We start from the raw sequence: 13,841 nt of genomic DNA, 5'->3' as shown, positions 1-13,841 counted from the left end.
AAGACACTAAAAACACAATCGGGGCTAGGTGAGGCCGCCGCCAGACCGCCCTCGGTGTTATCAGAACTGCGGCTCCGCATGGGCTAGCAGTTAGCTTAGCCTGCCCCGCTTCTGCGTCCTGTCAGACCACCCACGGTGTTACCTGTTCATGCACAGCTCCAGGCAGGGCTGTTGCCCCTGGGCCCACAGGAGACAGCCGACCAAGCTCTCCCTCCCAATCCAGCGCCAGCTCTCCCAGCTGTCAAATGAAGACAAACTTAGATGCAGACGTGGACAAAGACACTGCATGGGTGAGGCCGCTGCAAATGTGAATTTGTGCCACCGTGTGGGAATATAATATATATATATATATATATACACACACACATACACACACACACACACACATATATATATATATATATACATATATATATATACGGCCAAAAAGCTCAACTTTTGTCTCATCTGACCACAAAACCTTTACCCACATCCTAACTGGGTCTCTCTCATGCTTGGTAGCAAACTCCAAGTGTGCTTTTATATACATAGTTTTGCACAACAGCTTCTTTCCTGCCACCCTCCCTTCAAAGCCAGATTTATAAAGAGCCCATGATATGGTTGACTCATGCACATTTACTCCAATTTCAGCCACTGACCTCTGGAGTGCCTTTAAAGTGATTGCAGGATCATCTGTGGCATATGGCATTTTTGTCTTCTTTGACCAATGTCTATCGCTAGCTCCTTGCAGCTGGTTAACCACCAAACCTGCGGTTGAATAGTCAAAAGAATGAAGTCATATGTCCTTTCCTAACCACTTTTCCTTGACCTCGATGGAAAACATCATGATGTCAAGGAAAGATGAAGAAAAATTCATTAGGACTTAGGAAAAGACAACAGCGGTGCTGAGAATCTGACTGCATTTACCACATAATCACGTGACTGCAAATGTTATTGATATGGATCTGCCGTGGTGAAGATACAATGGAGGTTGAACAGCTGGCCTCTGGTGTGGCCATAACAACTTGGAGCTGAACACGCTCAAAACAGTGGAGATGACTTCAGGAGGAGCCCCCCAACACTGCCCTCCCCCTCACCATACTCAACAGCACAGTGTCTACGGTGAAAACCTACAGATTTCTGGGTTCAACAATCTCCCAGGACCTAAGGGGGGTATCCAACATAGACACAATCATCAAAAAGCCCCAGCAGAGGATGTACTTCCTCTGCCAGCTCAAGAAGTTCAACTGCATCAGGAACTGCTGAGTCAGTTCCACACTGCAATAACCCAGTCTGTCCTCTGCATATCCATGACTGTCTGGTTTGGATCGGCCCCCAAACAGGACAGGGACAGACTACAACGGACAGTCGGGTCTGCAGAGAAAATCATTGGTACCAACCTGCCCTCCATTCAGGACTTATACACCTCCAGACTCAGGAAACGGGCAGGCAACATCACTGCAGGCCAGTCACAGTCTGGTCACAACCTGTTCCAACTTCTCCCCTCTGGCAGGCGCTACAGAGCACTGTACCCCAAAACAACCAGATATAAAAACAGTTTCTTTCCGCAGGCTGTCATTCAAATGAACCCTTAACAATGTCAAATAAATCCAACCATTTGTATATACTGTACTGTACATTGTACGTATACTGGAAGTAACCTGCTAACATCTATTTCAGCATCTGTGATATATTTTCTGTATCACTGCACCTTATCACCTCTTATTTCACCTGTATATAGTCAATCCTTGTGTGTATACACTACCGTTCAAAAGTTTGGGATCACCCAAACAATTTTGTGTTTTCCATGAAAAGTCACACTTATTCACCACCATATGTTGTGAAATGAATAGAAAATAGAGTCAAGACATTGACAAGGTTAGAAATAATGATTTGTATTTGAAATAAGATTTTTTTTACATCAAACTTTGCTTTCGTCAAAGAATCCTCCATTTGCAGCAAATTTGTTTGAAGATTTCCTACACCGGTGTGTACTACTCCCTTCAGAGGACAGCACAAACAGGCTCTAACAGGTACTATTTAATGAAGATGCCAGTTGGGGACCTGTGAGGCGTCTGTTTCTCAAACTAGAGACTCTAATGTACTTATCTTCTTGCTCAGTTATGCAACGCGGCCTCCCACTTCTTTTTCTACTCTGGTTAGAGCCTGTTTGTGCTGTCCTCTGAAGGGAGTAGTACACACCGGTGTAGGAAATCTTCAATTTCTTAGCAATTTCTCGCATGGAATAGCCTTCATTTCTAAGAACAAGAATAGACTGTCGAGTTTCAGATGAAAGTTCTCTTTTTCTGGCCATTTTGAGCGTTTAATTGACCCCACAAATGTGATGCTCCAGAAACTCAATCTGCTCAAAGAAGTGCCCATCCAACCAATCCAACTTGTGGGAGCTGCTTCTGGAAGCGTGGGGTGCAATTTCTCCAGATTACCTCAACAAATTAACAGCTCGAATGCCAAAGGTCTGCAATGCTGTAATTGCTGCAAATGGAGGATTCTTTGACGAAAGCAAAGTTTGATGTAAAAAAAATCTTATTTCAAATACAAATCATTATTTCTAACCTTGTCAATGTCTTGACTCTATTTTCTATTCATTTCACAACATATGGTGGTGAATAAGTGTGACTTTTCATGGAAAACACAAAATTGTTTGGGTGATCCCAAACTTTTGAACGGTAGTGTATATCTGAAGATTGTTGTGTTGCAGTGTTGTTATTCTATGTTAAGTACACTGAGAGAGCCACGAAACTGGAGTCAAATTCCATGTGTGTGCAAACCTACATGGCCAATAAACATGGTTCTGATTCTGATTCTGAAGATGGACTACTGAAAGTGTATCTTATATACTTTGCCCTGTGAGTTCTTACCGTGTTGTTTCATGCAGGCTATATAAACGTGGACCATCCGGTGATTACCAAGGTTGGAAATGAAGTAAAGGAATATAGGCTACCAGTTACAAAAGTGAAACGAAATGGTTGTCACACTGAGAATGGCTGCTCATTCTCACCCTTCTGTCCACTCATAATTATCAACATGAATTCCAATTAGTATGATTTATGAAAATAATGGTTAAATTTGTGCAAAACAGCATACCATGTTAGGCCTACATATCTGCTACTGTACTTGTCATCATTCTTAAGTTTCAGACATGGTGAATTAAAAACATCATCTGGCTAAAAGCGTCTCACAACCCTTTGTCTTGAAGGACAGACTTGTGTGTTATGGTTATCATGCTGATTATGATCTGGTTACAATCCTATGCATATAGAACCACCACACAACTCAGTAAACACCTTGTTGACTTGATTGTGCTTTGAAGTTGTTATGGCTGGTACAGGCTGTGGATGTGTAACGTGACAAAATAGTTGATTCCCCGAACATGTTACAATCATGGGCCTAACCCTACTGCACTCAATGAATGGCCAAAAACCCATCTACCCAGCTGAGTAGCATATATCCTGATGAGGCTATCTTCAGTTAGTGGCCTATAAAAAGGCAGCTGGGGGAGTATAGAGCAAAATGGGGGGTGGGATGGGAGCTCTGCCTGCCTGCCTGCCTGCCTGCCTGCCTGCCTGCCTGCCTGCCTGCCTGCCTGCCTGCCTGCCTGCCTGCCTGCCTGCCTGCCTGCCGTGCCAGATTCTTCAACTCCTATTAACACTGTAGATAACAGACTAACTGAAAGGGCAGTTGGGGGCAGAATGCATAGTGACCAATAATGGAGTAGTCTAACTGTAGCTTCTCATAATTGCCTCCACCTCAAATGTTGAGAAGTTGATTAAATGTGGAAATAACTAATTAATAGACACATTACATTTCCATATAGGAGGCTGAGGTAGCCAGTGTAAGCCTGTTTTAATTGTACAACATAATATCCACAAACAGGTGATGTTTGTGGATATTATGGGACCCCCCTCCCCCCCAAGGCGATGTAGTAATCACCGTGATGCAGGCCTACTAGGCTGCTGTCGTCTGTCACACGCAGACACAAACCGTAACGACATGCGACACTGCTCTGCTACAATTGATAACAGGCTACACCAGCACACAGCCTGGAGGGAGCAGTATGTTCACACGGGCCACAATGTAACACAACAGTGTGTAATATTAGAACCGATAGCAATACCTGAGCAAAAAGAAAAAAAAGAAAAACAAAACAACCTACACCTACAAATTTAACCCTTGGTTAAACTTGAGAGCCGGCAGAGAATTCGGACCCACGGGTACATTTGCAGTCGCGTGATTACGTGGCCAGTAAGTGCACTCTTAGCACCGCGGTTGTATTATCCTAAATCCTTATGAATTCTCCTTCATATCTTTCCCTCATGACGTTTTCCATCGAGGCCGAGGAGAAGTGGCGAGGAAATGACATAGGACGTAGTAATTTATTTCTTTATTTTTTTTGACTATTCGATCGAAGGACACGTGAATAAAACGAAAACGACTTCACGGCAATACCCAGCAATGTGGTCACGTGCTCTCATCTGCATATCATTTTTTAAGAGTATTTACTAAATGTCCAGAGATAGATAGTCATCCATCCATCCATTGTCCAAATCGCTTATCCTGCTCCCAGGGTCGCTGGAGCCTATCCCAGCAGTCAAAACATGCGAACTGCACACAGAGAACGACCCCGAATTATCTCCAATGTTGGACTACCCCCCCGGATCTCGAACCCGGAACCTTCTTGCTGCGACCGCGACCGCGCTAGCCACTGCGCCACCGTGTGCAAGAATGTATTGCTTTATTTCTGTAGTTTATTTTATAGCTTACATGCTATTTTCCGTTATAAATAATGAGCAAGAAGTTAAGAACCGGACTTTTTTTTCTTGCATTTGCTCAAAATGTCCAGCTTGTCCGGTGCTTTCCATATGATTCTAGCCTTTTGGCTTGACGACAGGCAGCTTACATAACTATAACCCGTTATTTTCTTGCCCGGTGCGGGATTCGATACGGGTTGTACGATACGGGTGTACTGCGCCACAAGGCGACGTCACTAACCGCTCGGCTAAAAGGTCAGACTCGTTAGCTAGGGGCTAACCTGTCTTATTAGTAGTTTACATAACGTTAGCCGTGGCGTAAAGAAGGCAAAAGTAATGACTCAAATCCATACAATGTTTGCGGCGATTTTATTAACGCAAAATGCTTAAATTGTAGGTAGCCTATAGCAAAGTTATATTTTCACTTTTTCTTTTCTTTTTGCAATTCACACAACATCGGTGAGCAGACTCTAAACGTACACCCATAGGGTGAGAAAAAAAACAGTGTAGCCTAAAATCCAGATATTTGTAAAATGTGAAAGATTGACTTTCAACAATGTTGGAATCACGACGTCGTTGGCGACGAAACGCATTTGTTTCGAAAAGCGGAACTAACGCGCGTCTTACAGTAGTCGGGGTGGGGAGTAATTTTCTGACGGGATTTCGTTGTCGCCTACATTTTCAGGATAGAAACTGCGCTGGTGAGTGTGTTCTGTAAGACATTGCGCGGCGTTAATATCAACGACACAGGAAACAACATTTATCCCTATCAGGATAGTTTGCCCCGTCGTGAAGCGACGACGACGACGATATGCGTACCACATAAACGCTGCGACTTTAAAGGCTCGGTGAGCCAATTAACGTTAGCCGTTTAGAGCGCTAGCATCCGTCAACAACAGCGCTTTCACCCGACTGGATGCCTCTGACAGCTTGTTAGCATATCGGCTAATGGCAGCGGTACTTCAACTTCCTTGACGTGAGCTCGCTGCCGTGTATTCGTTTAGTCTTTTGTGTCTACTTGACCGAATCTCTTCAATTTGGCGAACATTTGTACTAAAGTTTATCCTTTCTTTGTACAGCGGATTGTATTTTTTATTACGCTGATAGCTACGGGTGGCTAATAAATACAACTAGTAGTAATTTAAGCTACCTTTAGCAGGCTAACGTTACGTTTACCTCACGCGGGGGCTAATACGGTCACCCAGGAAATAGCCCGAGTGTTAGTATCCCTCTCAGTCGTAGCTGTAATTTTTCAGTAATCGCCCACTGTCTAAGGCTGCGATAATAATGACACACTGGTTTATAAAGGCCGTTGTTGCTGTTGATTCGGGCTCTTTAACGTGCGGAGCTACACAACTTTCAAACAGAACATCTATGATTAGTTTTCCATCTGGTCCTTGGTAACTACCAGTACCGCTGGTTTATCAGTTCTGACAGGTAGCATTAGTTATCTACATTCACCTGTTGCTTCGGGTCTAAACACTCCCCGACTGGTAGCTGGAATAACTGGTACAGCTGAATGTACTGGTTTTCTATTCTACCAGGTGGTAGAATAGAAAACCAGCAGTAGCGGTGGCCCCCGAGGACCGGAATGAGAACCACTGATCTATGATATTGCCGCAATTTGAGCCCAACACAGCAAGGACGTTACCGATCACCAAGTAGGAATGGTAAACAAGAAAACATTTGCGGTAGCGGATCTGAAACGGGGTCGGTGAACGTTTATGTTTCACACATCTCTGTGCCACAAAGTGGTGCAGTTGCTTCATTGTTTGTACTGTAGTCTCACAGCAAGAGGGTCTTGTGTATTGATATTGCTGTGAGGTTACAGTACTTGTTTTTTTGTTGCAAGTTTGCATGGTCTTCTCGTGTTCATGTTTTTTCCCCACACTCAAAAGGCACGCAGAGTTGATGAATTGTCCATATTTGTAAAGATGCGTGACAATATGTGTGTTTGTTGTATGATAGACTGTCTTGGTGGGATAGAATTCTCCCCAAATTTCTCCAAATTTGATTAAGTGGATGTGGCGAAAGAATAAATGAAATAGGGCTGTATTCCCTAATAAAAATCTGACCACATGAAATTGGAACGTTTCCCAAAGACTCATTTTGATTTATTGAGTTGGCTAAATGTTACAAAGCCTGGAGTTGAACTGGGGTTTTCCCTCTAATCAATCTTTTTGTTGCTGTAAAGAAATTAAAAATTCCTAATTAAAACTTCAATAAAGAGGGCCATGGACGAAGTCTGGATCCTTAAAGCATGCACTCAGTTTCTTTCATTAATTTATGGATCATTATCCTTATTCTCACCAGCAGCTAATGCTATGTTCACACTGCCTGTCATATCTGCTCCATGGCATATCCAGATTGGAATCAGATTGCTTTTTTATTAAGTCTGGTCAGCAACAGAACGATTTTTACAAATCAGACTTAAACCACATAGGCGGTTTGAAATTTGATCCAAATAAGATTTTTAGATATGTCTTCATATGGCTGCTCAAAATTCAAACTGTCTTTTACATCACTCGCAATGCTTACGGCACCACACCTCTCATTGCAGTGATGTTGGCCATGAATGCAGCATGACACATAGCTCTATATCAATCTCTTCCATTGTTGATGCTCTCTGGGACGAAAAATTAGTCATGCACTGTTACTAGGCATTGATATGCTATGAAGAGAAGAAGATACATCTCTATTCTTCATAGCCTGCAACTTACTGCTTTGGTTTTGGCTAGTGTATGTATACACGCCTGTATCTTTACCACAACAACCAATGCAGATAAGTTGATGCCTGAACACAAAAATCTGACCTGATCACTTAGAAATAACAGTGTGGACAGTCAGTCCCATGAATTGGATTTGAGAAATGAATCGATTTTGCCTGCAGTCTAAACATAGCCTGTGAAAAGCACTGCTGGGATGTGACTTCTCTCAATTGGTTGTTTATCTGATATTCTCTTTCTCTAATATAGCAGGTGGAGGGATGAGTCTCTTCCCTGTGATTGGCACAGACGTGCCAGAGTCAGCCAATGGAGTTTTGACATCTGTCTCTTTGGAACCCTGCAGTGAGAACGGCCCCAACACACACACACCAGGATCATTAAAATTTGGGGGGAGCCGAGGGCCCTGTCATGGGCAGGGTTCAAAGGATGGGTCCCACAGAGAGACTGAAAACCACATTGATATGGAGAGGGCAGTTTACGATGGGGAGGGTTGCTTAGATACAGAGGCAGTCCATAATTCAGCAACATCTGGTTTGGACTCTCAAACGCACCTGGAGTCGTTACATGCCCCCCGTAGGCTTGACCCTTCCCTCCCCACTGCCACGTGCACAGGAGACACAGGCCCGAAGGACACACAGTTTTCAGAGACATCTCACTCCACAGACTCCCCTGGCACAGCTCTTCCAGGGGACATAGCACAGCACATAGAATCCAAAGACTCTCCAGCTCCACAAGGGGGCCCTATCAGCTCAGACAGGCAGTGGACAGGATTGGAGAGCTTGGAGGGGGAGATGGATGGAGAGATGGAGAAACAGGATGAGGAGGAAGATGAGAAGAAGGAGAGAGAGTGGGATAGGGAGCATGGCGCAGAAGGTGCAGATATGGAGGTTTGTGACCTGATACTATTTTAAAAGGATCTTCAATTATTCCTGTACAGCTACATGACAGATGGGCAAAAGAGGACAACCTGTAACAAATGTTGCGTGAAGCAATCAAAGCCCTTAAAAGTGAATTCTCTTTCTTACAGAGTCTGTAGGACTTGACTGCTAGTAGTGTTTCCCACAGAATTAGATTCTTTTTGTGGTGGCAGCTGACCGTAGGATTCCCCCGGGAAAAAAATGTGATGCCGTCCGAAATGAACAATGTTTGAAAAATCTTTAACTTTTATTTATTAAGATCTACATGAATGATATAAGTTGCACTGTAATATTGGGGAAATGAAGTAAGCCTTAATTTTTGTGAGTGATCGTACCGTGCGCCATAAAAAATAATAATCAAAAAATAACACTGGTTAAACGAGGCTTATAGTGAAGGGAGTTGAACTGTGATTTGCTCATCCTCCCAAAGTCAGGGTGAAGCCATTATCCAGCTGTAGGGACAGATATGTTTGGATTTTATCTTTATCTTATCCATACTCTTGTCGGCCCAGTTCTTTTTTTTTTTTTTTTTTTTTGGATTTGTTTCCCACTTTTTCTCCCCAGTTGTACTTGGCCAATTACCCCACTCTTCCGAGCCGTCCTGGTTGCTGCTCCACCCCCTCTGCTGACCTGGGGAGGTCTGCAGACTACCACATGCCTCCCCTGATACATGTGGAGTCACCAGCCGCTTCTTTTCACCTGACAGTGAGGAGTTTCACCAGGGGGACATAGCATGTGGGAGGATCACACTACTCCCCCCAGTTCCCCCTCCCCCTCAAACAGGCACCTCGACCGGCCAGAGGAGGCGCTAGTGCAGAGACCAGGACACATACCCACATCCAGCTTCCCCCCTGTAGACATGGCCAATTGTGTCTGTAGGGATGCCCGACCAAGCCAGAGGCAACATGGGGATTCGAACCGGCGAGCCCTGTGTTGGTAGGCAACAGAATAGACCGCCACGCCACCCAGACGCCTGTCGGCCCTGTTCTTTATCAATACTCTTTTTCATTACTAAAGAATTGTTTTTTTAATTATAATTTTTAAAAATGAATAATTGCAGAACAAGATTAGAATGGATTTATATTTTAAATACAACTAAATACTGTTTCTAGAATAGTAACAGTAATGTTCACAACAGCAAAGTCACTATAAACTCAATGATATCTGACTGGAAAGAAATCTAAAATTTTAGTAAAATAAATAATATTCCTAACATCAGTATACTAAGTGAAGTTTAGCAAGACTGAAAAACACAAGACATCAGTCTATCAGTCATTCATCCTGTCCTCTGTTCTCCTCTCCCCGCTGCTGTTGTGATTCACTGCCTACTGCTGGTAGAGGGAGGAGAGGCTGGTTTGTCTGAGCTGGTAGCTAAGTTAACAAGAATTTTCCAAATTTTAAGATTCGTGGCAAACTATAAACAGGCTACATACTTTCGCTTTAGCTTGTTCGTAACAATTCACTATTAGCTTAACCAGTGCGCTGTGATTGTGTAAAACATGCCAGGAGAACGCAGACAAAAAAGTTGAAAATATCCCTTTTCTACATGCTTGTTGAACAGGTGGTTTGATAAAGTAAATTATTGGCCTTTTTACTTTTTTGGCACAGCGTAGTTGTCGTCGACTCAAGTAATCTTTGAGTTATCTTCACTTCACCTGCTTTACTGTGTCCACCCAACCTCTCTGCTCTTTTGTTCGCTTCGTGTGTGTGTGTGTGTGTGTGGGGGGGGGCATGCACTGAGAATGCAGCCCTGTCCCAGGCAGAGAGCAGAAGAGAGGACAGAGAAGCAGCGCGACCATAAATGATAAAATAGACAATGTCTGGCGGTCGATGTTGATATTGTGGTGGACCTCCACAAATAAATCAATGTATGGGAAACACTGCTGCTAATATCCGTGTCTGCCTGTGTTGCTGCTGATATCGTTGTTGTGACAGGACAAGTTCTGTCAGTTCTATCAGTAGGCAATAGCATTATTCTGACGTTGAATTCTACAAAAGCCCAGGCTTGGCCTATCTCTAGTAGAGCTCACTATAAATGAATCCAATTAAAATTCAGACTTATTGATTTTTAGATACTTATGGCTGTGTCAGGATATATTACAAAGTCTTTCCCAAATCTAGAAAAAGGAGAGCCATGGCTCAACTGATGAATCCTCACCTTTTTATGGTCCACACTTCCAGGAGCTGGCCTTTACCTCCAGTTCTCACTGTGATTTAAAAAAAAAAGAAAAAAAAGTGGTAACACTCATTGTTTCTCCTCCCCATTCCTCTCTCCCCCACCATTCTCCCCCCTTAATATCCCCTCTGTCATAGCCTACAAGGCAGTACTCTTCTTCAGCGCCTGGTCCTAGAACCACCTCATCTCCGCCTCCTTCCCTTCCCTCAGACAGTAGCCCATGCCCTCCCCATGTCATGGCCCAGGTACGGGTCCGCAACGTGCCCGAGAGAGACCGTATTGTCCGGGGCATGCAGGACAGCAAGAGTCTGGATGAGATCAGCCAAGCTTGTGGAGGTATGTAAAAAGGTAGTTATTTGATTTTTAGTGGAGCTTAAACATCAGTATCTCCCACAATGATACCATTTTGTTTCCCTGAACTATAAACTAGGCATCTTCAACCATGTACCTTTGGGGTTCAAGTGTATGCAGGTCATCATTCCAACCAAACAATATTGTTGTAACATCAGTTACAACTTGTTCCCTATTAGTTGCACATCAATCAAACAATTGGTGAATTCTGTTTCACAATGACAGCAACAGCAAATGTGACAAGATCAAAATGTGGCATTGCTATGAATGCATGGCTGTCACAAGCCAGTTGTCCCAGTGGTAACATTCCTGACACCACCTGCTTCAAATCCAGTCATAAAAAAACTGCAACTTAACGTACTGATTAGTGCCTCTCTGTCAGTTTGAAGATCATGCTAGTTAGTGAAGTCAGCTGGTGAAATGTTTGATAGGAATGAAAACCTGCACACTGCTTACTCTTCACCATACTGGGAAATTACCACCCTCCCACCAGCCAAATATCGTCAGTTTATGCCTGTGGTTGGTAAGTTCATTTACTCTTCCAAACACTTTGATAGGTTGCCATCCTTGATTTGGGTGTCCTTTTCCACTCTGAAGCATGTTGGCTTACAAAAAGTCGAAAGTGGCTAATGTAATTGGAGGTTGTACAGTGGACAAAAAAAACGTTCCTTCCCAGCACCTCTCCCCTCTTTCCTCTCTACCGTGTGAATGTGCATATGGAGACTTAGCATTGGGAAATAATTCTAGGGAAAGTAGCAACAAGCCCATCACATTGAAGCTCTTGGTCCACTGCTCACTGTGTTTTACTAGAGTCTTGAGCTGATGTTCGCGACTCTCAACAGGTGGTTCTGGGGCGCGGGGAGGGGGCCGAGGGGGCCAGTCGGAGGGGCGCAGGGCCACAATCTCCTCAGCTCTGGAGCTGGAGGGGACGGTGAGCCATGATGGAGACCTGACCCACTTCATTACGAAGAATTTGGAACAGAAGATCAAGATGAGCTCCAAGCCTAGTCTGGACTGTAGTGACTGTGAGTATGAAGGGTGGACTTTCTAATCCATAAGGAGTTTGTAAGGTCTTCATATATCTCATCTTGAGTGCAAGAATTGAGAATTGATGCTGCACTGCTAACCAACTTTTTTCTACTGACCTCTGAAACCAACCACAATCCTGATGTTAAAATGGATTCAAGAAGTGTGTCTATGTGTGTGTGCATCAGGGTGTGGATGTGTATTTCTATTTGTGTGAGTGAAAGTGAGTTGAAATAATTGGTTTGGTTAGGTGTTTTTGTATGTGGGAAAACAGGGCGTGTGTGTGTAAGTGTGTGTTTTTTTTTCATTTTTCATTTTCCGTGTTGTTTGTGGAATACATCTTCAGAATGTATAGACTTGCATATGTACAAGGTTAGATAGCCTACATAAGCCGAAGTTTGCGACGGGGTTCAGCCACACTGATGGAAGGACACGGTGAGAAAAGCATTCTGGCTCACCTTGTGTGATTTATTCGGCAGGTGACTGACCCAGGCATTCTGTCCCCTTTTCATGGTTTCAGCAGTTTGATACACAGTAGTCAAAAGTTCAGGCAGTTGAAATTTAATTTTGTTTTTTGGGTAAAAGTTACACAAGGTCCAGAGAGACATAGTCAAGTCAAGTTAGTTTTATTTGTAGAGCACATTTAAAAGGAACAAATGTTGACCAAAGTGCTTTACAAAGAGGTTAAAATGATTACAATGGAACAAAAACACAAGAATGATCAAATATAAACACAGGAATGATCAAGTAAAAATGTAAATAAGAGGATATAAGTAAAGTGAAAAAAGCATAGCGTCTTTGTAAATTCATGTCACAAACAGCATTGCACAAACAACAAGTGGAAGCTGGAGAGTGGTCAGGCATGTCATGATGACAATTAAGAGGCTAAAAGAAAAGAGATGGGTCTTAAGACAGGTTTTAAAAATGTCAGTGGAGGGGGAATATCTAATTATTTGTGGAAAACTATTCCACAATTTAGGGCCAACACCTGAAAATGCTCAGTCAGCTTTGGTTTTTAACTGGGAGCGTGGAATGAAGAGCAGTGATTGGTCAGCAGATCTAAGGGTCGTGAAGGTGGAATGGGGAATGAGCAGTTCAGAGATGTAACTTGATGCCAGTCCAAGCAGTGTTTATAAACAAATAAAAGCAACTTAAAATCAATTCTGAACTTCAGTGGTAACCAGTGAAAGGAGACCTGTACAGGAGAGATGTGCTCTCTCCTCTTGGTACTGTCAGGCCAAATTGTGTCCGGGCGACATCATCGCAATGCAATCGTGACAGCTTGCATTCCTGACATTCCTCTCTCGCTGTACTTCGTAGAGTCATAATTGCAGGTAAAAGCAGGTTTAATAGTGTACTCTTTTTAGCTACGTCGTACAATACATGTGCAGGGTCACCTTTTATATTCGACTTGCAATTGTTTATAATAGGATATGTTTTTCGAAAAGTACAAAAACATACTTTTAGGCAAAAGTTCATCTACTGGTTGATCACCTTGTTAGCTAGCTAGCAAACGTTATATAGCGTGGACGAGATTTTCAATAAAGATGTTCTATAAACCTATTTTCCACTAAAATGAAACGTCCAATATTTGCTATTATATGTTTTTTGACATCAATGACAAGTTAGCTAGGTAGCTAGCAACTCAAAAAAAAAGGGTCACGAAAGGTTATTTTAAACAACCAGACTTTTCATGAACTGAGAAGGCTAATGGAAAATAGGTTTATAGAACATCGTTATTGAAAATCTCATCCACGCAACATAACGTTAGCTAGCTAGTTTTCTAGCTAGCTAACAAGTTGATCAACCAGTAGAGAACTTTCGCCTGAAAGTATGCTTACTTTGTGCTTTTTGAAAAACATATCCTAATATAAACAATTGCAAGTCGAATATAAAA

The 13,841-nt window shown here is 43.0% G+C and overlaps 1 protein-coding gene across 3 annotated transcripts in view; it reads left to right on the top strand.

Moving 5' to 3' along the window:
* The first annotated feature begins 5,502 nt into the window (after positions 1–5,502).
* The window catches only part of borcs6 (BLOC-1 related complex subunit 6), a 33,678-nt gene continuing 25,339 nt past the window's right edge, over positions 5,503–13,841 (top strand). The window contains exons 1-4 of one of the 3 annotated variants that reach the window (XM_056273684.1): positions 5,503–5,724; positions 7,727–8,361; positions 10,705–10,897; positions 11,761–11,943. In XM_056273684.1, the coding sequence (XP_056129659.1) occupies positions 7,735–8,361; positions 10,705–10,897; positions 11,761–11,943 (1,003 nt within the window). In that variant the 5' untranslated portion in view covers positions 5,503–5,724; positions 7,727–7,734. Of the gene's footprint in view, positions 5,725–7,723; positions 8,362–10,704; positions 10,904–11,760; positions 11,944–13,841 lie in introns of all 3 variants that reach the window. The other 2 variants (XM_056273683.1, XM_056273681.1) reach the window with 2 other exon arrangements.

Source organism: Lampris incognitus, chromosome 2, assembly GCF_029633865.1.
Source record: "Lampris incognitus isolate fLamInc1 chromosome 2, fLamInc1.hap2, whole genome shotgun sequence".
In the NCBI taxonomy this organism is placed as follows: domain Eukaryota; kingdom Metazoa; phylum Chordata; class Actinopteri; order Lampriformes; family Lampridae; genus Lampris; species Lampris incognitus.
This window is presented reverse-complemented; position numbering and strand designations above follow the sequence as displayed.